This window comes from Oncorhynchus kisutch, linkage group LG10 (assembly GCF_002021735.2).
Source record: "Oncorhynchus kisutch isolate 150728-3 linkage group LG10, Okis_V2, whole genome shotgun sequence".
NCBI lineage: Eukaryota > Metazoa > Chordata > Actinopteri > Salmoniformes > Salmonidae > Oncorhynchus > Oncorhynchus kisutch.
The window spans coordinates 20,365,845-20,386,126 of NC_034183.2; the positions used below are offsets into that span (position 1 = coordinate 20,365,845).

Genomic DNA, 20,282 nt, shown 5'->3' on the forward strand with positions numbered 1-20,282 from the left:
ATTGTAGCCCTCCACTAGTCTGGTTCCTTCTTTGGTAGCAATTTCCAAACTCCTGAAGGTACCACGTTCATCTGTACAAACAATAGTATGCAAGTATAAACACCATGGGACCCGCAGCCATTATACTGCTCAGAAAGGAGATGCGTTCTGTCTTCTAGAGATTAACATACTTTGGTGCGAAAAGTGCAAATCAATCCCAGAACAACAGCAAAGGACCTTGTGAAGATGCTGGAGGAAACAGGTACAAAAGTATCTATATCCACAGTAAAATGAGTCCTATATCGACATAACCTGAAAGCCGCTCAGCAAGGAAGAAGCCACTGCTCCAAAACCGGCATAAAAAAGCCAGACTACGGTTTGCAACTGCACATGGTGACAAAGATCGTACTTTTTGGAGAAATGTCCTCTGGTCTGATGAAACAAAAATACAACTGTTTGGCCATAATGACCATCATTATGTTAGGATAAAGGGGTAGGCTTGCAAGCCGAAGAACACCATCCCAACCGTGAAGCACGGGGGTGGCAGCATCATGTTGTGGGGGTGCTTTGCTGCAGGAGGGACTGGTGCACTTCACAAAATAGATGGCATCATGAGGGAAGAAAATTACGTGGATTTATTGAAGCAACATCTCAAGACATCAGTAAGGAAGTTCAAGCTTGGTCGCAAATGGGTCTTCCAAATGAACAATGACCTCAAGCATACTTCCAAAGTTGTGGCAAAATGGCTTAAGGACAACAAAGTCAAGGTATTGGAGTGGCTATCACAAAGCCCTGACCTCAATCCCATTGAGAATTTGTGGGCAGAACTGAAAAAGTGTGTTCTAGCAAGGAGGCCTACAAACCTCAAAATTCACCCAACTTATTGTGGGAAGCTTGTGGAAGGCTACCCGAAACGTTTGACCCAAGTTAAACAATTTAAAGGCAGTGCTACCAAATATTAATTGAGTGTATGTAACATTCTTACCCACTGGGAATGTGATGAAAGAAATAAAAGGTGAAATAAATCATTCTCCCTACTATTATTCTGACATTTCACATTCTTAAAATAAAGCGGTGATCCTAACTGACCTAAAACAGGGAATTTTTACTAAGATTAAATGTCAGGAATTGTGAAAAACTGAGTTGAAATGTATTTGGCTAAGGTGTATGTATACTTCCGACTTCAACTGTACGACATCTCTTTCCATGAAATATACTGTATGTTTGCATTTTCTAACTAGTTTTCATGGGTTGGCAGACAAAGCTTTTTCATCAAAGCAATCACCTTTGCATGTAAAAACACAGAAGCATACTCATTAGGCCTACTCCACTTGTTTAATGACATCACTTTTGTTTTGAGCTGACTTCACCTGGGCTTTGAATGGAGCACATGGCTCACTCCTAGGAGGCAGCCAGGTTCCAAAACAAATGCAATGAACCTTCACACGGCGCAAAACACGCCAACCCGGACACCCCGGCCAGATTAATCAAATTCCCTCAATGATCACCGTTTAGACGGCTCCAATGCAGTTCCACCTCCGACGCTACCAAAACATCTTCTATGTGGGTGTTTACTATCGCCGGTTAAAACTTTATCTGAATGAATCTAAATGTCCGAAAGTCTGTTTTTTTATATATTTTTTCTGAGACGATGCTTTACAACAGCAAACACTCAATCAAATACTGATCAATGGGAGATTGAGTTCTGAGAAAAAACGAAGTGTTTCTCACAATAGTTTTTCCCCCTTCAAAGTCTTTGGCCTCTGAATGTTCTTTCCTACATCTTATGTGGAAACCGTGGTGCACCACATCTCATGATCCTGATGAATCGGAGGGATTGCTTTTCAATTACTCTAACCCTCATTAGGTTACAACACGACAGCACTCAGTGCTATTCACAAGCCTTGACACATACATTTACAGCAGCCTCAACAACACTGCTCTTTAATTAACTCTATTGTGAGTGAGTGAGTCATTATGTGTGTGTGTCCATGAATATCAATGAGTGTAGTTGGAATAGAATTAAGACAGATGTACAGTAAACCAGACAAACCGGGAACAGAAAGGGCAGGGCAGCAGCAGTCTAGAACATCTATTGAAACAAAGAACTACCTGGTCAGAAAAATATTGTTTGTAGCCTATGGTCAGAAGTGTGGTTCTGTGGTCTTTAGATTGATTAGAGGGGCCGTGCAATTGAGTTGGTAGCACAAAATTATAAGAAGAAGCCAGAAAAAATGTCAAACAAAGTGGGCCTCATGAGCATTACGCTTGCGAGAATACTGAATAATCTAACTTTGCTCCAAATAATTTCAGAAACAGACTATTTTTTCTCCCATTTTCTCTCTCTGTGTCACACTTCTGAAATAACCTGACCTTTGAACCCAGTCTCCATGACGATTCTTGGTTTCCACACCAACCTGATCGGCCAGACAAAGGCAGATGCTGCCAGTAAGCACAGTTTGTCACATAACAGATAAACACCTTAGTGTGACTGGATGTAAAAATGAGGACAATCATTTTCTTTGAAAATTGGAAATGGTGAGGGATGAGAGGCTCTGAAAAGAACAAAGATGAAGTCCGTCAAAGCCCCTTTAGGGAGCGTGCTTTCTTCTTCCCCTCGGGGCCCTTTCACCACAAAATGTTTGTCGGTTTGACGCCCATGCTACAAGCATTGTCAGTACAACATAAGAGGTTGAAGTACAACTCATGTAACAGAGGGACAAAGAGTGTCAAAACAAGACATCAGGACATAACATGTGCATATACTGTATCTCCAGTATCTATGCCCAATGAAAATATTATGTTTCAAATCAACAGTCTGGTACTTTTCTGTCTGTCCTTTTCTATGAAAGGTACAGTAAGCCTATTTTATTTGAAATAATATAATAACTAGGCAAGTCCGTTAAGAACAAATTCTTATTTACAGTGACGGCCTAACCCGGCAAACCCTAACTCGGACGACGCAGGGCCAATTGTGCGCCGAACTATGGGACTCCCAATCACGACCGGTTGTGATACAGCCTGGAATCACACCAGGGTCTGTAGTGATGCCTCTAGCACTGAGATGCAGTGCCTTAGACCGTTGCGCCGCTCGGGAGCCCTAATCAGTGATTTTAACCAAAATCTCACGATTTCAAATTATCTAGAGGATTGAGGGATGAATAGCAGTAAACAATTTGTGTCCGTGCAAGTGAAACTGAAACTTTATCAGCAAAGGACAGCTGTAGACCTACAGTGCCTTCAGAAAGTATTCATACCCCTTAACTTTTTCCAGATTTTGTTGTGTTACAGTCTGAATTCAAAATGGATTAAATTGCAAATTTATCGAAAATTAAATACAGAAATATCTAATTTACATAAGTATTCACACCCCTGAGTCAATACATGTTATAATCACCTTTGGCAACGATTACAGCTGTGAGTCTTTTTGTGTAAGTATCAAAGAGCTTTGCACACCTGGATTGTACAACATTTGCACATTATGATTTTTTTAATTCTTCAAGGTCCATCAAGTTGGTTATTGATCATCGCTAGACAGCCATTTTCAAGTCTTACCATACATTTTCAAGTGGATTTAAGTCCAAACTGTAGCTAGGCCACTTAAGGAACATTCAAAGTCATATTGGTAAACAACTCCAGTGTACAGTATATTTTGTGTTTTAGGTTATTGTTCTGCTGAAAGGGAAATTTGGAAAGCAGACAACCAGGTTTTCCTCCAGGATTTTGCCTGTGCTTATCTCTATTTTGTATATATTTATCCTAAAAACCTCCATAGTCCTTGCCAATGAAAGGCATACCCATAACATGATGCAGACACCACCATGCTTGAAAGATGAATATATGAGTGGTACTTAGTGATGTGTTGTGTTGGATTTGCCCCAAACATAAAGCTTTGTATTCAGGACATATAGTATATTTCTTTGCCACATTGTTTTGCAGTTTTACTTTAGTGCCTTACTGCAAACAGGATAGATGTTTTGGAATATTTTGTATTCTGTACTGGCTTGCTTCTTTTCTCTCTGACATTTAGGTTAGTATAGTGGCTTAACTACAACGTTGTTGATCCATCCTCAGTTTTCTCCTATCATGACCATTAAACTCTGTAACTGTTTTTAAACTCTGTAACTGGCCTCATGGTGAAATCCCTGAGCAGTTTCCTTCCTCTCCGGCAACTGCGTTAGGAAGGACACCTGTATCCTTGTAGTAACTGGGTGCATTGATACATCATCCAAAGTGTAATTAATAACTTTACCATGTTCAAAGGGATATTCAATGTCTGCTTTTTTTTTACACATCAATAGGTGGAAAACCCTGGTCTTTGTGGTTGAATCTGTGTTTGAAATTCACTGCTCGACTGAGTGACCTTACAAATAATTGCATGTGTGGGGTACAGATATGAAGTAGTTATTCAAAAATCATGTTAAACAGTATTACTGCACACAGAGTGAGTCCATGCAACTTATGCTACTTGTTAAGCAAATTTGTATTCCTGAATTTATTTAGATTTGCCATAACAAAGGGTCTGAATACTTATTACTTATGACATTTGAGCTTTTTCATTTGTATTAATTTATAAATGTTTCTAAAAACGCATTTCCACTTTGACATTATGGGGTATTGTGTGAAGGCCAGTGACACAAAATCTAAATTGAATCCATTTTAAATTCAGGCTGTAACACAACAACATGTGGAAAAAATCAAAAGGTGTGAATACTTTGTGAAGGTTCTGTATGTGGTTTGAGAACGTGCAAATAGACATGTACGTGCATAACGTAGCATATACAAGTGTAGGATCTTCATTTGATCACTTTGTGAAGGTTCTGTATGTGGTTTGAGAACCTGCAAATAGACATGTACGTGCATAACGTAGCATATACAAGTGTAGGATCTTCATTTGATCACTTTGTTATTGCAGGAAATGCCCTGTACAGCAGGAAATGCCCTGTACAGCAGGAAATGCCCTGTACAGCAGGAAATGCCCTGTACAGCAGGAAAGGCCCTGTACAGCAGGAAAGGCAAACATGTAATGTATTCAAGGTTTAAAAAGGCTTCTAAAATTTCTGTAATTTCCACTTTAAAACATCAGACTTGATTTGCCCTTTCTAATGTATCAACCCCTACAAAACCAGTACAAAAATATGAATGAATTATTATCCACAAAATAATTGACATTTCATGTTGCTGCAGGATTATTTTCCTGTTCTCTCTTTATTGTTGAGATGTTTTTACACTTTAATGTCATCGTGTCAAACTGTTACTCCCAGTTCTACACTTTGAAATGCAAATAGACCGCAGCCTATCAAAGGCAGATTTATTTTTCTGTTGTCAAGGAGAAATGTCAAGCTTCTCATGCAGCTTCAAGAAGTAGAAAGTAAAAGTGGAGACTTCATTTACAGGTGAAAAACATCTGCAGGCTTGGTGGGTGGCAATCACATTAAAAAGACTGCCTTTGTCAGAGCTCCTCTCAATTTAAGGTAAGACATTTATAAACTGTCAACACCAAAAGAAAGAACGATGTGTGTTCAATTAAACAGGATGTATAGACCAAGTTAAAAGTGTCACAATGATGGGTACAATGATGATGTACAGTATGTCACTATACAAACTTTAGCCTCTGAGCCCTAAAACAGCAATTGATTGCTGCTAACTGATTGTAACTTTTAGTAGATTCACTTTTAGTAATACACACTTGAAATAGTAAGACATTACCAACTTCATAAGAATGTAATGTTCCTCATTTTCGATGTAATCAGTACAAACATCATGATCATGTTCATACTCTCCATCTTAGTGAGAAGGATGTCCAACTATTCACACAGACAGCACCTCTGTAACCTCAACATGACGGAGGAGGTACGGCTGTTCCAGAGGGTTGTGTACAGCCCTGTGTTTGTTCTGGGTCTGGTCCTGAATCTCTCTGCACTGAGGATGTTCTATCGGAAGAGAGCCAGCTGGACAGACACACACGTCTACATGTTCAACCTGGCCGTGGCCGACTGTGTCCTCATCACCTTCTTGCCCTTCAGGATCTACCACACCTTCTTCACCCTGGACCCTCCAGGCCTCTGTGCTGTTCTTGTTCTGATCCACTTCACCAACATGTACGCTAGCATCTTCACTGTTACAGCTGTAAGTGTCCAGAGATTCATTGCCATTCAGTTTCCCTTCCACTCCAGGAGAAGTGTCTCCAAAAAACAAGTGGCTGTTGTAGTGTGTGTGATGATATGGGTGACTATTGTGGTCCTATGTGTGATATTCAGGGAGCCCAATGGGCCTGAGCACAGACTGGCCTGCTTTGAGAAAGACACCCGTCCCTTTCCACTGGACTTTATTGTGACTCTGGAGATACTGGGATATGTGATTCCTCTTCTCACAATGCTGCTTTGTTCATGTCAGATGATCTGCACTCTGCTGGCCTACAAGGACACGCACTCATATAAGCACAACAGGAAAAGTATTAGAATAATATCAGCCAATTTGGTTGTCTTTTTCATCTGTTACACTCCTATCCATATTGCATTTTTCATGAAATTCTATGTTGCTTCCGAAGTCCCCCTTGACTGCCAACAGTATAATTTAATGCGTAACTTCTATCAGGTCTCAGAAGGGATTGCCACAACAAGCTGCTGTTTAGATGCTATTGGATATTTCTTCTTAGTGAAGGAGTTCCGCAAGGAACTGATTCCAGGGAGGTTAACAAAAGAGAGAACCAAGAAGCCTCTTCAGAGAGAACTGCTCTCTCTAGAACTGTATAGGTAGGAATGGAGAGGGATTTTCAGCTACTCTATATTCTTTTTTGGCCTAGTGAATGCTGTCACTTGAAGTATCATAAAAATATTTGGATGGTTATACGATATATAAATGATATAGATATTTTCCTACTGTCTAGGTGTCTGGTGTCGTCTTTTCTAACAACTGAAAGGAAGCGTAAAATGTGCTTCTTTTCTGGACCTAACTTTTTGGCAAGCTAATGTCTCCCCCATGTGTTCAGGCTGGTCATCACACCCTGCTCGGTTCTTTATGCTAAAATACAGTACATTTCCATTATTTAACCAGGCAAGTCAGTTAAGAACAGATTATTATTATTACAATGACAGCCTAGAAAGAGTGGGTTAACTGCTTTGTTCAGGGCCAGAACAGATTTTTACCTTAAGGATTTGATCTAGCAACCATTTAGTTACTGTCACAACACTCTAACCACTAGGCTACCTGCCGCCCATCGTTGGATGATAGATATTGACAATGTTTATATTGAATAATCAATATTGACCGTGTTTGTATTGGAAAATTAATATTGAAAAGGCATCTAAAATCAGAATAGAAATGCCCTATTATAGAAATCAAATACGGTCAACATTGTAGAGAGTAATGTTATATGGATAGTCTCTGTCCCAGGAGACTCCTGTGATAGTTAAATAGAGACCTGATCAATGTCCATACTGATAGTGATTGTATCATTTTACAGTCATTTGCACCCTCTGTGTTTGAGTGTGTGTGATCTGTATGTCTGTGTGCTGCGTAGGCAGCCCCCGTGTCTGTGTTGGTGCCTGAAAGCAAACAGATAGAGTATTAAATAGAATTACCTTCTCCTTCTCTCTCTCTGAGGTGCCTGATGAATATGTCGGCTAGAGGGCCCTCAAATTACACCCTGTGTCTTATATTATATTCAGGATGTTTACACAATTCAGCCCTGTAATTAATTCCAAAAGACAAGTTGTGGCTGGAATCTGAATACACATAACAGGGCTGTGTCTCACTGTTAGCCTGCAGTGAGCTTAGATGTAAGTCAACCCGACAGTGTCTGCTGGGCTGGCATTGGTCCAATCCATTCATGAATTAGATTCATCACATGAATGTACCCATGGCTCGGCTGATTGATTCTGAAAATGTATGAAAACAGGTGACACCAGCAAGGGATGAGGTGGCTGAGTGAGGGAGGGGTGCGTGGCTCCAGCACCTCACTGCCAGTTATGAGGACCCATCAAGCACTGACAGGCCTCACAACCCCTTTACTTGTCAACAGATGTGTTACTGCCTTATACAGAGAGAGAGAGAGAGAGAGAGAGAGAGAGAGAGAGAGAGAGAGAGAGAGAGAGAGAGAGAGAGAGAGAGAGAAAGAGAGAGAGAGAGAGAGAGAGAGAGAGAAAGAGAGAGAGAAAGAGAGAGAGAGAGAGAGAGAGAGAGAGAGAGAGAGAGAGAGAGAGAGAGAGAGAGGAGAGAGAGAGAGAGAGAGAGAGAAAAAACAAACACTATTTGAGTTAATTTATATTGTTCATTTTGATGCTTTTGGATGGTTAATGCTCACAATAGTCAAATGCGGTATTACTCATTATGGCAAAGCGGAGGACCGCACTGGACTGCCATGGCAGAGGGAGAGGCATGGTTCAGACCTTATTTTACGACTCCAGGCCATTGTTGGAGGAACAGCACTCTCTGTTGGACAGTGGTGGTATTTTCTAACTACACCATGGCTAAACAGAAGTGTACTAATGCATTTGACACTCAATTGATAGCAAAGTACTAAATGTGTATCTTACAAATAAAGTTGAAGCACAGACAAGTAATTAGTTATATACTGCCTATATATATACTGTCATCCCCTTAGGAGGAGAAGAAAAAGTCATTACCAGAGCAAAAACTGTCACAGGTAGATAGATGGTCAATGTCTGAGTGGTTTATTAGAATAAGAAAGTTGACAGAGAGCAAAGTCTCCATGCTAAGTGACAGGCAGCGCTGAGGATGATGTGGAAATGGTGTTCAACTGCTGAAGGGTGTGTGTGTGTGTGTGTGTGTGTGTGTCTTGTGCAGTTGCTTGAGGGTGCATGCATGTGTTTGTCTGATGGACATTTGCGGACACAAGCACACACACTTGCATGTACTGTACAAATTCACATGTCTCTACATATGTACACACAGAGGCTGTGTCATGCAGCTACTGCACTTAAATTACATTTAAGCATTGAGATTATGTACACACAGGGACACTTGGTGTTTTTTAATGACAGTGTCCCTGGTCACAGACAGGGACAGACAGCCTCTGGTGAGAGCCACAGGACTGTCACAGTAGCAGGAGACTCGAGTGGGAAAGTTCTCTTTGTGGGAAAGTTCACTTCATCGTGATCGCCAGTATGTATTGCCAGCTCCTCTCCTCTCCTCTTCTCCACCTCTCAGACACGACTCAGGCATCAGAGTGGGTGCAAATACTGAGATGCTGTTCACAGTACAGAATCATCATTATCCTCATCCTCTTCGTCATACACATCTTCATCATCATCTTGCTCCTAATCATCATCATCACCATCATCTTCCTCCTAATCAATATCATCATCATCTTCTTCTTCATCATCATCATCATCATCATCATCAAACTCACACACCAGAGAGCAAATCAAAATCCAATACAACAAAACCCAAAAAACCCAAACAAATATTACCATAGAGACAAAAAAAATGAAAAATTATGAAAACATGACAAGAATGATCAGTGCGGACTAAATAGAATGTTCTCTACAACTTTACAAAAATGCAAACGTTTTTGTGCTTATCCTTCGATGTGTTTCGCTGGATGAGTAAAATGTCTGCTGTCTGCGTTAATTCCTCAGCAGACTGGGTTACATGTCTCCTTATTTGGTTTGGCTCTTTCTAGGGTGTCCCATCCCGACATGGCAGTTTCTGGCCGGGGGCCATTAGCTAATCACTGGGTTACCGAGGAAAACGAGCCAACAACAGACAATGGCATGGCCTCAGGCACACACACACAGTCCATGATATTTATACACACAGATCGGGTCATGTGGGAGAGGGGGAGGGAGGGGGAGGGAGGGGGCGACACTGTGTGAGCTACATATCAAACAGAACCAAACAAAAATCTCCCAGCAGAAAGAAATGGCTGCCAAAGAAAACAATTTACTGCATCAGAGGATTGCTAATGTATGAAAAAACAGTTAAAACATTTCATATCTGATTTTCAAAGAGCAAAGATTTTGGAGCGCTTCACAGTAAATTACCCAGATTTCTCATTCTGGTGTTGACACATTTAAAAACTGCCTCTGTTTGATTGTAGCAGCTAAACAACAGAGGGACACAGCATGATTATACATCATGGGGTAGAGAAGAAGAGGCTGATTGTGTGTGTGAAACACGTATGTGTGTGTGTGTGTGTATATGTGTGTGTCCGTCTGTGTGCAAGCTTGAAGCGCTATAGAAAGGGGAACCCTAGATTCTTTAATATATAGTCATGGGGGACTAAGAGAATCATATTATCATGTGGCTCTTCCAAAGAGCACATCTCTGGGTCTGAGCCACATCTCTGGGTCTGAGCTACAAGCCTCCCTCCTCCCTGGCCTGGTGATGACAGCGGATGGTAATGAAATTACATCCTGAATTTGGTTAGGGTGCTGTGTGTGTGTGTGTGTGTGTGTGTGTGTGTGTGTGTGTGTGCACGTGTGCGAGTGAGGGTGTGTGTGTGTGTATGCAGGGGTGATTTCTGGGGATGAGAGTGGGTGCTCGTCTCCCTCTCGATGTGTCTGTAGTAATCTTCTCAGGGGCTCATCACACCATTAGGGGATGGGATGTACTTTGCCTAATCAAGCATGTTTAGTGAAACAGTGTAAGAGAGGGAGCTGGAGCACGGCTGGCTGGGCAGGCAGAGCAGGACTCAATCACACACTGCACTTAGGGGATGCAACTAGCGGGGTGACAGAGAGGAGAAGGGGCAACAGGGGGTCAAAACTTTGTCAAGGCCCCATATTCTCAAGCAACACTCCTCTCAGGGCTATAATGGAGATGGGAGGAGGAGGAGGGGTTGTCTACTATAGTATGGAATATGTAAAGAATGTCTTCACTGTGCTAATGCTATAACCCCCCCTCTCCCCAGCCCACTACATTACTCATTCATGGCAACACTCATTACTACTGTAATACAAGTACAGAAACAAACACCCACGCACTCAAGCACACACACACAGACACACGCACTCAAACACACACACACACACACACACACACACACACACACACACACACACACACACACACACACACACACACACACACACACACACACACACACACACACACACACACACACACACACACACACACACACACACTCGTTCAGTAGTTGAGCTGTTTCCCTGAACCCAGCCATGTGTTGGCATTTCTACCCAGCTAGATCATGTGCTTACACTACATTAATCTCGTTTAGTATTCTACCTCAGTGGGTTAGCCCTTCACATTAAGACAAACAAACCCACCGCCCAGCCTGGCTCCTCTCCTCAGCCCACCACACAGCTGGCTCTATACAGGCCAGGTTCCCTCACCATCTGCTCCCCCTGCAGGTCAGCATAACTCGGTATTTAAGCGGTGTACATATCTACATGTGTGCACTGGTGCTGCTGTGTTTCTCTACCTCCACTCTCTGCCAGTCATACAAAGCCCAGCCCCTGATCCTCCTATGCCCCTCCAGCCTCAGTACATCTCTCTCCTGTTCTACTCCTCTGCTCCTCCCAGCCCACAGACCCACTAATGAAGCCAGTCTATGCGCTCCCATGCATGTTGCCACCCGGCACCCAGCGCAGGGATGCAGTTTACACTGATTTGTAAATGTTTGGGGACTGATAATGGCGGCTGGGCCAGAGATCTAGTGGGAGACGCTGAAAGGCAGGGATATAGTGATCTACAGTCTGAATGATGCCAGTCTGACAGGCCCAGCCCTATCGACCCATCCGTGGGCCCACCACCCTGCCTGGTCCCGGCCCCAGTCCTATCGACCCATCCGTGGGCCCACCACCCTGCCTGGTCCCAGCCCCAGTCCTATCAACCCATCCGTGGGCCCACCACCCTGCCTGGTCCCAGCCCCAGCCCTATCAACCCATCCGTGGGCCCACCACCCTGCCTGGTCCCAGCCCCAGTCCTATCAACCCATCCGTGGGCCCACCACCCTGCCTGGTCCCAGCCCCAGCCCTATCAACCCATCCTGCCTGGTCTCAGCCCCAGTCCCAAACGGTGCCCGTGTCTGTGAGGGGGCCGGAGGGACGGGCAGGGGAGTGCTGCTTTCCTCATTGATATTCCGCTGGGCTAGGAAGCTGGGTTTGTCCTGCCTGCCCTGACTCTTAACCGCTATTTGTTGTAGCCATCTCCTCCTGCTCCAGGGCACAAAGAGACTCAGTGTCAGGGAGAGGAGCCTGAATGGAACTCCCCAGTGGCAGGGTCCAGGACCCGCTATCTCCCACAGCCATGCTCACATTCCCCTACATGTTCTCCTCTCCACCAGGTCGGGCAGCCTAGGCTTCAGGTCAGGTCACACAGACCCAGGGGGAGGGAGACAGAGAAGGAGAGAGGGAGGGGGAGGGAGGGAGTTCTCATACCATTCTCTGCCTTCTTTCCTTGTTCCCTCCACTTTTTATCAAATGAGAAGGTACCATCTTCATATCTCCTCCCTCCTGGTTTTTGACATGTTCAAGTCCAGTGCTGTCGTTGATAGTTCTGGGCTGAAGACTTGGGTGGGGATATAATCATTACATGGTCTGATTTATAAACACTTAATAGAGCTTCAGAAACACTAGAAATGTGTTTTTTCCATGATTGTTAACACAATGGGAATAATCGTTGACATCATTATCAAGCTTATTCCTATAAGAAGCTCCAGTGTGTTGTATGCTCACATTAAGACAGGAAGCCTCTCCTTTAATGTGTGATTCAGTGTTCTCTGGCATTGCTAATACCTACCAAACTCAAGCTGACGGATAGAGCTGAGTGATAGAGTTGGCTTGAAAACCAAGGACAAACACATGGTTGTCTCCTGGATGCTGGCACAAAAGTAAAGCAGAAATAAAAATGTCACAACATGAATGACTTGCAGAGCACAAGATAGTAGAAGGAGACCTTTCACAACTGAAGCTGAATGCTAAATTATCAGTGAAGCGGTTGTCCGTTTTTTAAATTCCTTTTTCACAAAATGTTCCTTCCCTTGCACCGCTTACTAGTCCTTGAGATTGGTCTCATTGTGTCCAGCCCCAGCTCCACAGGTTAAACCACTTACGGAGCAGAGGGGTGCACCTCTCAGGGCGAGAGCAGAGCAGTAGCCATGTGGAGAATAACCTCCTCTCTTTAACTCTCTCTCTTTCTTTCTCTCTCTAAGCTGCTGGATTCTGGTGGCCCAGTCTCTTCCGTCAGTCAGTAAGGCAGCCAGGCTACGCGCCAGGGGATGTCAGAACATTGAATGACAGTGAGAGAGAACAGACAGGGCAGGATTTGGGATGGGAGAGTCTGAGGGCTATTCCAGTTGCTGAGGGGAAATGGGTTTCAGAGAGGGGGGTTCATGGCACTCTTCTTCTCACTGGCCACTATGGGTATGCTCGCCCACACTCTTTCCCATCAGGTGATTGAAGTCGGCCAGGCCGTGGTGGTTGGCCCGGATCAGGCCCGGGCGCTGGGAGTGGTAGGGCACTCCGTTGTTGCTGTTATAGTTGAGCCCCTCATGGGTCCAGCGGGGGGCGTCCCCAAAGTCCATCTGGTTGCTGGGGGCTGAGACCACCCTCCTGCGGTCTGGGGAGTCCTGCGGTGTGGCTGGATAGTTGTACTCGCCCGCAGAGTTCCTCAGGGTGGTCCTGGGTTGTCCTCCGTGGGGCTCCCGGTGGTTGGCCAGGACCAGGTAACGTGTTCGCTCCGTGTTGGGGGGCCCCACGTTCCCTGGGTCCTCGTGCCTGCCCCCTCTCTCCTGCAGGAACTTGGAGCTCAGGTAGATGACTGAGTTGGCTGGGCAGGGCATGCCCACTGAGTTGAGGAAGGTCTGGCTCTGGTCCCAGTCTCCGTCTGGGAGCCTCATACTGGGTGGAGGCCGTTTCTGTTGCAGGGGAGTCTGTTCTGGAGTAGGTAGACCTGGGTCTATCTCTCCTTTAGGCCAGCCATTGGGTGTTACGAACGGGTTGTCTGCCTGGGAATGTGACCGGGTCCTCTCGCTGCCACTGGTACGGGTCACACTCATCACCGAGCCACTCCGCCCCTGACCTAGCATGTTCTGCTCTTTGTCCCCTTTACGGCTCCTGTTGTTGGCTCCTGCCCCTCGCGTGCGGTGGCGGTGGCGATGACTCATGATCCAGCAGACAGCCAGGCCAGACAGCACCGCCCCTGTGGCGAAGGCTGAGACTGCAGACACGACCAGCAGGTTGACGGATACCAGACCGTCTGGTTCGTCAATGAAAGACTCCTGAAGAAGACCTACAGACAGACAGACAGACAGACAAGGATGCCAGTAAGTAATTGGATACAGTGGATATGTGAGAGTGTTCAGACACTCTTGTAGGACAATGGATGTTGAAAAGAAATATACATTATAATAAAACAACAATCCATTTCTGTTTTTAGCCTTCATTAGTTTTCTAAAGTCGCTAGACAAAGCATCTCTGCCCTGGCCTTAGTAAACATGTGGGAGTTTACAGCTTGACAAAGTGGCCTATTTATCTGTGCCTCAGTGGGTGGGGAGGAATGCTCTCCTGCAAAGGTATGCTATTGGTGTAACGGCTAATTGTGTTCATTACCTAAAGTGGATGGTTATTTTAATGGCTATAATAACTGTCTTCCTGATTGAGAATATCTCCCAACCCCGAAGCGATGCGGAACATTAATTTTGCAGCGGAAGAATGTCTGTACACTCTGGAATTAATAGTGAATAATTGCTTTAAGTTCCTTACTGTATTTACACATGAACTTCACAAAGTTATTTCTTCTAACGGTATGAGAAATTATTCACAATGTTTACAATCACTGACAGCACATCTGAAAAAAGGCCTAAGACAATACGTTTCTTTTCCCCCAAAGAACATGAGAGAAGCTCCTCTGGAGAACGGAATATATGAATTATTAAAGCAGAGAAAAACAGAAGAGCACAAAGCTGCTGCCATGGATCAATTAAGAAAATGTCAGGAGGAAACATGTTCTTTGCAGTGCAAGCACCAGGGACAACACCAATAGAAAACAAAGAGCTTACTCCCAGCCAGAGGAAGAAATGTGGGAAAAAAAGAGAGAGACAGAGAGAGAAGGGAAGGGAAAGAGGCCTACAGCAGACTACTGAGGCTCCAGACAAACACAGTAAATGTTTCTTAAATTACTCCAACAGCAAAGGGATGGTGATGCGTGTGTCTGGGAGAGGAGAGGACCAGATAAATAAAAGCGGGCCCCACAGGAAATAGATAGATGTCATTAATCGATGTTGAGAGTCACTTATTCACCCTGCACAGAAAAAAGAGAAAGAACATTCCAAAATGCAAGGAGCAGCGGTCTACTTTAAACTAACATAACGTTATCGTCGGACTCATTTATTTTAATGGAGACAAATGGCAAGAATTAGGAGCAGGTAGAAGAAACTAGCTAGTAGTTAATGACGGGGTTTTGGGGCTTGGCGAGACAGAGTATTATTCTCCATGCTTTGACACGAGGCAGGGGAATGGCGACGGCCTATATTAAACACCACAACAATAGAAGGGGCCACTCAACAGGCCACAGTGAAAATGATTTAGTACTAATCAAGATGCTATCTTGGTCAATCAATGTCCTTTTCTACTCTAATTAGTGTTTTATCACTTATCCAATAGAGCCTGGAGTTACATGGAGCATGGCTGGGTAGCATAGTTACAGTGAGTGAATTATGTGCTGTGTCTCTTCCATCTTCAACTTTGGACATAGATTGGACACCCAGGGGAGTGTGCTTGGGCCTCTATTGTTCTGTATATATACAATATGAAAGATGCTGGTTCTTGCCGTCTTTTCATTTATGCAAATGACTATGCACTTCTGGTGTCTCACAATAGGAAAACTATGTTGTAGAGCATACTTAGCACAGAGCTTACTAACATTAGCAAATGGCTTGGAGATAATAAGCTATCTCTGCACTTAGGGAAAACTGAAGCAATTATTTTGTGGTCCAGACCTAAAATGTGTAGGTCCTCTGAAATCAGAGTGGAGTTAGGGGGTGAGGTGCTGACTACTAAAACCTCTGTTAGCTACCTGGGATGCATCCTTGATGGAAGTTTGGAAGGTATGAGCATGGCCACTAAAGTGCTAGGGAAGGTTAATGCCAGGACTACGTTTTTGGCTAGAAAGTCCAAGCTGTTTGATAATGACTCCATGAGAGTGCTAGCCACTACCCTCATTCAATGCCGTTTTGACTACGCTAGTACTTCCTGGTTTTGGAGCTTATCTAAGCTTATGAAGGGAAGCTCCAGATAGCCCAGAATAAGCTAATCAGGGTAGTATTGAAGATGAGTCCACATACTCACATGGCTGCCTGTTGAAGATAGGGTGTCCCAGATTAGACTGAGTTTGGGTTCTAGGAGTTTTTATGGTTCTGCACCCAGATATTTAAGTGATTACTTTCCCCATGTTTGGGATGCACACAATCACAGCACCAGATGTTGCTAATGTGTTCTTATACATGTTCAGGAGGAATGCTGGGAAAGGTACCCTTTCGTATACTGGAGCCTCAGAGTGGAATGAGTTGCCTCTGCCCATGAAATGACGTCCTATCTAGGCAGCTTTAAATATAAAGTAAAAAACAGTTTGATGTTCTCTGTGCCCATATGAATAACCCCTATGATGTCACTGCAATGATGAGATAGATGTTCTTCTTCTTTGTTTGTACGTTTTATTATCTCAATGCCATACTGTGTTCAGCCGTGTTGGATCTTGTCTAGCCATCTTGTTTCAAGAGGACCACAAAAGAAAGTCCCAGACTTTGTGTGTTATCCTCCATGATTTAACTCATGTACAGTATGGCTTTTTCAAGTTTTATGTGTGCCTGTTTTAAAAAGAAATGGTTGAATTAATAAACTAAACTAAAAAACTAAAATCCACAATATAGATAGTATTATTGTAGTATTGTAAATGGTATATTATACATTTGTAATAATAGAGTAATAATGTAACAATGTCTTGTATTATGTACTGTTTTATTCATGATGTAAGCTATTGTTTTGTTGTGATGTAATTGTTTTCTTCGTTTGGACTCCAGGAAGAGTAGCTGCTGCCTTGGCAACAGCTAATAGGGATCCTAATAAATACTAAATAGTAAATGTGGATGTATGTGTTTTTGGTTTCATATTAACGTGACTGATTTTCCCTCCTATTTCTTTCTTCTCTTTCCTTCCCTCTAACTGTCACATAGGGAGCTCATAGTTCTGCTGGCTAAGCACAGTCCCTACCATTGTGTTTGTGTATTCGGCTAAACACCCATATTCTGTGATATTTATATTGAATCTGGCATTTGCTAATTGGCTCTCTCTCTCTCTCTCTCTCTCTCTCCTTAGGCAGAGATAAACACATTGTTGGCATCACCACTTGGCCAGCCTAAACATATCCCTGATTCATGCACTATTTATTTTCCCTTTTCGGGACAATATTCAACTTGGATTCACGGGCAGTATCTATTACATAACTCTGGAAAGTACTGTGCTCCTCAATGTTCAGTGGCAGCCAGGCAGCAGAGGAGACAGTGGAATAAATGTCATTCGAGGGGCTATGGTGCTGCTGCTCTCGTATTATTTACTGAGGCCTCTGGTTTAGGAATAAAACAATAAGGTAATGAATTGGTTCTTGGGTTTGGTAATTCCTAAAAACCACAAGCCTTGATGGCTCTCTAAACAACGTTGGACCATCATTTCATTCACATCTGGAAATGTTCATACTTGGTGGTCATGAAATTCTGTCAGCCAGTTATTGTCAAGCAAAAGACTGCAGGTCTCACAATAATTGACCATTTATTAACATAAACATGTTTAGCATCTCCACGCCTCCACACATACAAGCCACATATAAGCCGCTGATGCACGCCTTTGGAATTTTAAAAAGTCTAGTAAGTTCATTTAATATATACCAATCCATTATTTATTTTAGCCAGGTCTAAAGAAACATTGTAATATGAAGGAAATGTATTTTAGAAGAACAGAATATGATTTGGCCTTCTGTATGTTATCTGGCTATGCACCATGATATAGGCTGTAGGCTTGTTCATTTAGCTGACAAGATATGCTTATAAGTCCCGTGACATTATTTTATATGATTTTATAGTAAGAAGAATATATTTGAACTTAGCTGAATAAAATATAATGGATATTTTTCCCATTCCGGAGTGAGTAAGCATATGAAGTGGCTACTGTATGTTGAGCGCAAAAGTGATAATACTGTGTGCTTGATTTAGAGTTATTTGTGAATGATACAAACCTTGGAATGTCTTAGAAATTCAAACATACACTGAGTGTACAAAACATTAGGAACACCTGCTCATTCCATAACATAGACTGAGTGTACAAAATATTAGGAACACCTGCTCATTCCATAACATAGACTGAGTGAACAAAATATTAGGAACACCTGCTCATTCCATAACATAGACTGAGTGAACAAAATATTAGGAACACCTGCTCATTCCATAACATAGACTGAGTGTACAAAATATTAGGAACAACTGCTCATTCCATAACATAGACTGAGTGAACAAAATATTAGGAACACCTGCTCATTCCATAACATAGACTGAGTGAACAAAATATTAGGAACACCTGCTCATTCCATAACATAGACTGAGTGTACAAAATATTAGGAACACCTGCTCATTCCATAACATAGACTGAGTGAACAAAATATTAGGAACACCTGCTCATTCCATAACATAGACTGACCAGGTGAATCCAGATGAAAGCTATGATCCCTTATTGATGTCACCTGTTAAATCAAATTCAATCAGTGTAGATGAAGGGGAGAAGCCAGGTTAAAGAAGGATATTAAAAGCCTTGAGACAATTGAGGCATGGATTGTGTTTAAGTGCCATTCAGAGGGTGAATGGGCAAGACAAAAGAATGACGTGCCTTTGAAAGTGGTATGGTAGTTGGTGCCAGGCGCACTAGTTTGAGTGTGTCAAGAACGTCATTGCGGCTGGGTTTTTCATGTTCACCAGTTTCCAGTGTGTATCAATTATGTTCCACCACCCAAAGGACATCCAGCCAACTTGACACAACAGTGGGAAGTATTGGAGTCTACATGTGCCAGCATTTCTGTGGAATGCTTTCGACACCTTGTAGAGTGTCGAAAGCATGCCCCAACGAAATGATGCTCCTCTGAGGGCAAAAGGCCGTGCAACTCATTATTAGGAAGATGTCCCTAATGTTATGTACACACAGTGTATATGGGCTGCATGATGTGACTATAGGCTATTGATGATTTGAGAAAGTTGCAAAAAAAGCTCACGCTCTGTTCCTTGCCTCAGTCTGCACATGCTGATGTCTCATCAAGTGATAAACTTTCAATTTAATCGAGTCTTTACAAAAATGTAACATTTGTTTACATTTAGAATGGCCCAGGAATAGGAATAGGAACAGAAACAGGAACAGGAACAGGAACAGGAACAGAAACAGAAACAAGGGCAGGGGCAGGAGAAAAAAGACATATCATCCATATGCACTGAAATAATGAATGTTTTCCCACCATTTTGTTTTTCACTCATGCGGGGTAGGCTACTCCGGTTTTATAGAGGAACATGTGCTTAATATGAGCAGCTGAGAAATCAATATAGTAGCAGCTGGGATCCTCCTCTTTTTAGTGGCAACCATCAAAACTCTGCTTTCACACAAATTGCACATAGAAATGTCTGGGCTTAAAGAAAACACTTATTTCAAGCATCAACCACTGTTCGAGGAGCATACAGTCTCTCGCTGTGCAACAGGGGATATTCCTGCCCAATCGCTGTACGCCATGGGCTCTCCAACCCTGGTCCTGCAGCTACCCAGGGCTTCATTTGGGAGCAAGTGAAATCAGTTCGGGAAAATCGACAGTAAAATGTTTTCGCAACGAAACATATTTCATTAAACTGTTGACAGCACCTCTCTCTGCACACTGGAGAAAGGAAGGAAGGAGAGGAGATGGAAACTCCCGATGGTGAGATATTCTGTAGCTAAAAGGTAATGTGTCAGCCTATTCATTATGAATGTATAGAATATGCCCTGTTACTAGACTATTCAAAATCAAATGGTAATTCACTATTGTAGGCTAACTCTGTAAGCCGCCCTGCACAACCAACAGCATGGCCTAGGCCTAGACGTTCTCTCCCAGACTCATTGATAGAAAGTCTGGAGTATAGTAGAAGGAAACCTGTCCATCCAGTATGCATAATAATACAGTCCACACTCGATTACAAGAATTTGTTAAATTTTTGAGTATAGGCTAGACCAATTATGTATCAAAGACATCTTTAAACAGTTTAATAAATGTTTTTCTACTGTGCGTAATATGCAGTAGGTTATAATAGGTTATAG

At 43.0% G+C, this 20,282-nt stretch overlaps 2 protein-coding genes across 6 annotated transcripts in view; one reads left to right on the plus strand and one right to left on the minus strand.

Annotated features, from left to right (window-relative positions):
• The first annotated feature begins 5,276 nt into the window (after window positions 1–5,276).
• LOC109897484 (G-protein coupled receptor 55-like) lies at window positions 5,277–6,864 on the plus strand. The gene is made up of 2 exons (XM_020491976.2): window positions 5,277–5,453; window positions 5,771–6,864. Exon 2 carries the CDS (start codon window positions 5,779–5,781, stop codon window positions 6,736–6,738), a length of 960 nt encoding a protein of 319 aa, XP_020347565.1. The 5' UTR covers window positions 5,277–5,453; window positions 5,771–5,778; the 3' UTR covers window positions 6,739–6,864.
• A 1,773-nt stretch (window positions 6,865–8,637) lies between these two features.
• Window positions 8,638–20,282, minus strand: part of LOC109898773 (semaphorin-6B) — a 142,879-nt gene continuing 131,234 nt past the window's right edge. For all 5 annotated transcript variants that reach the window (XM_031833290.1, XM_031833289.1, XM_031833292.1 and 2 more), the window contains one exon: window positions 8,638–14,199. In XM_031833290.1, the coding sequence (XP_031689150.1) occupies window positions 13,316–14,199 (884 nt within the window). In that variant the 3' untranslated portion in view covers window positions 8,638–13,315. The remainder of the gene's footprint in view (window positions 14,200–20,282) is intronic.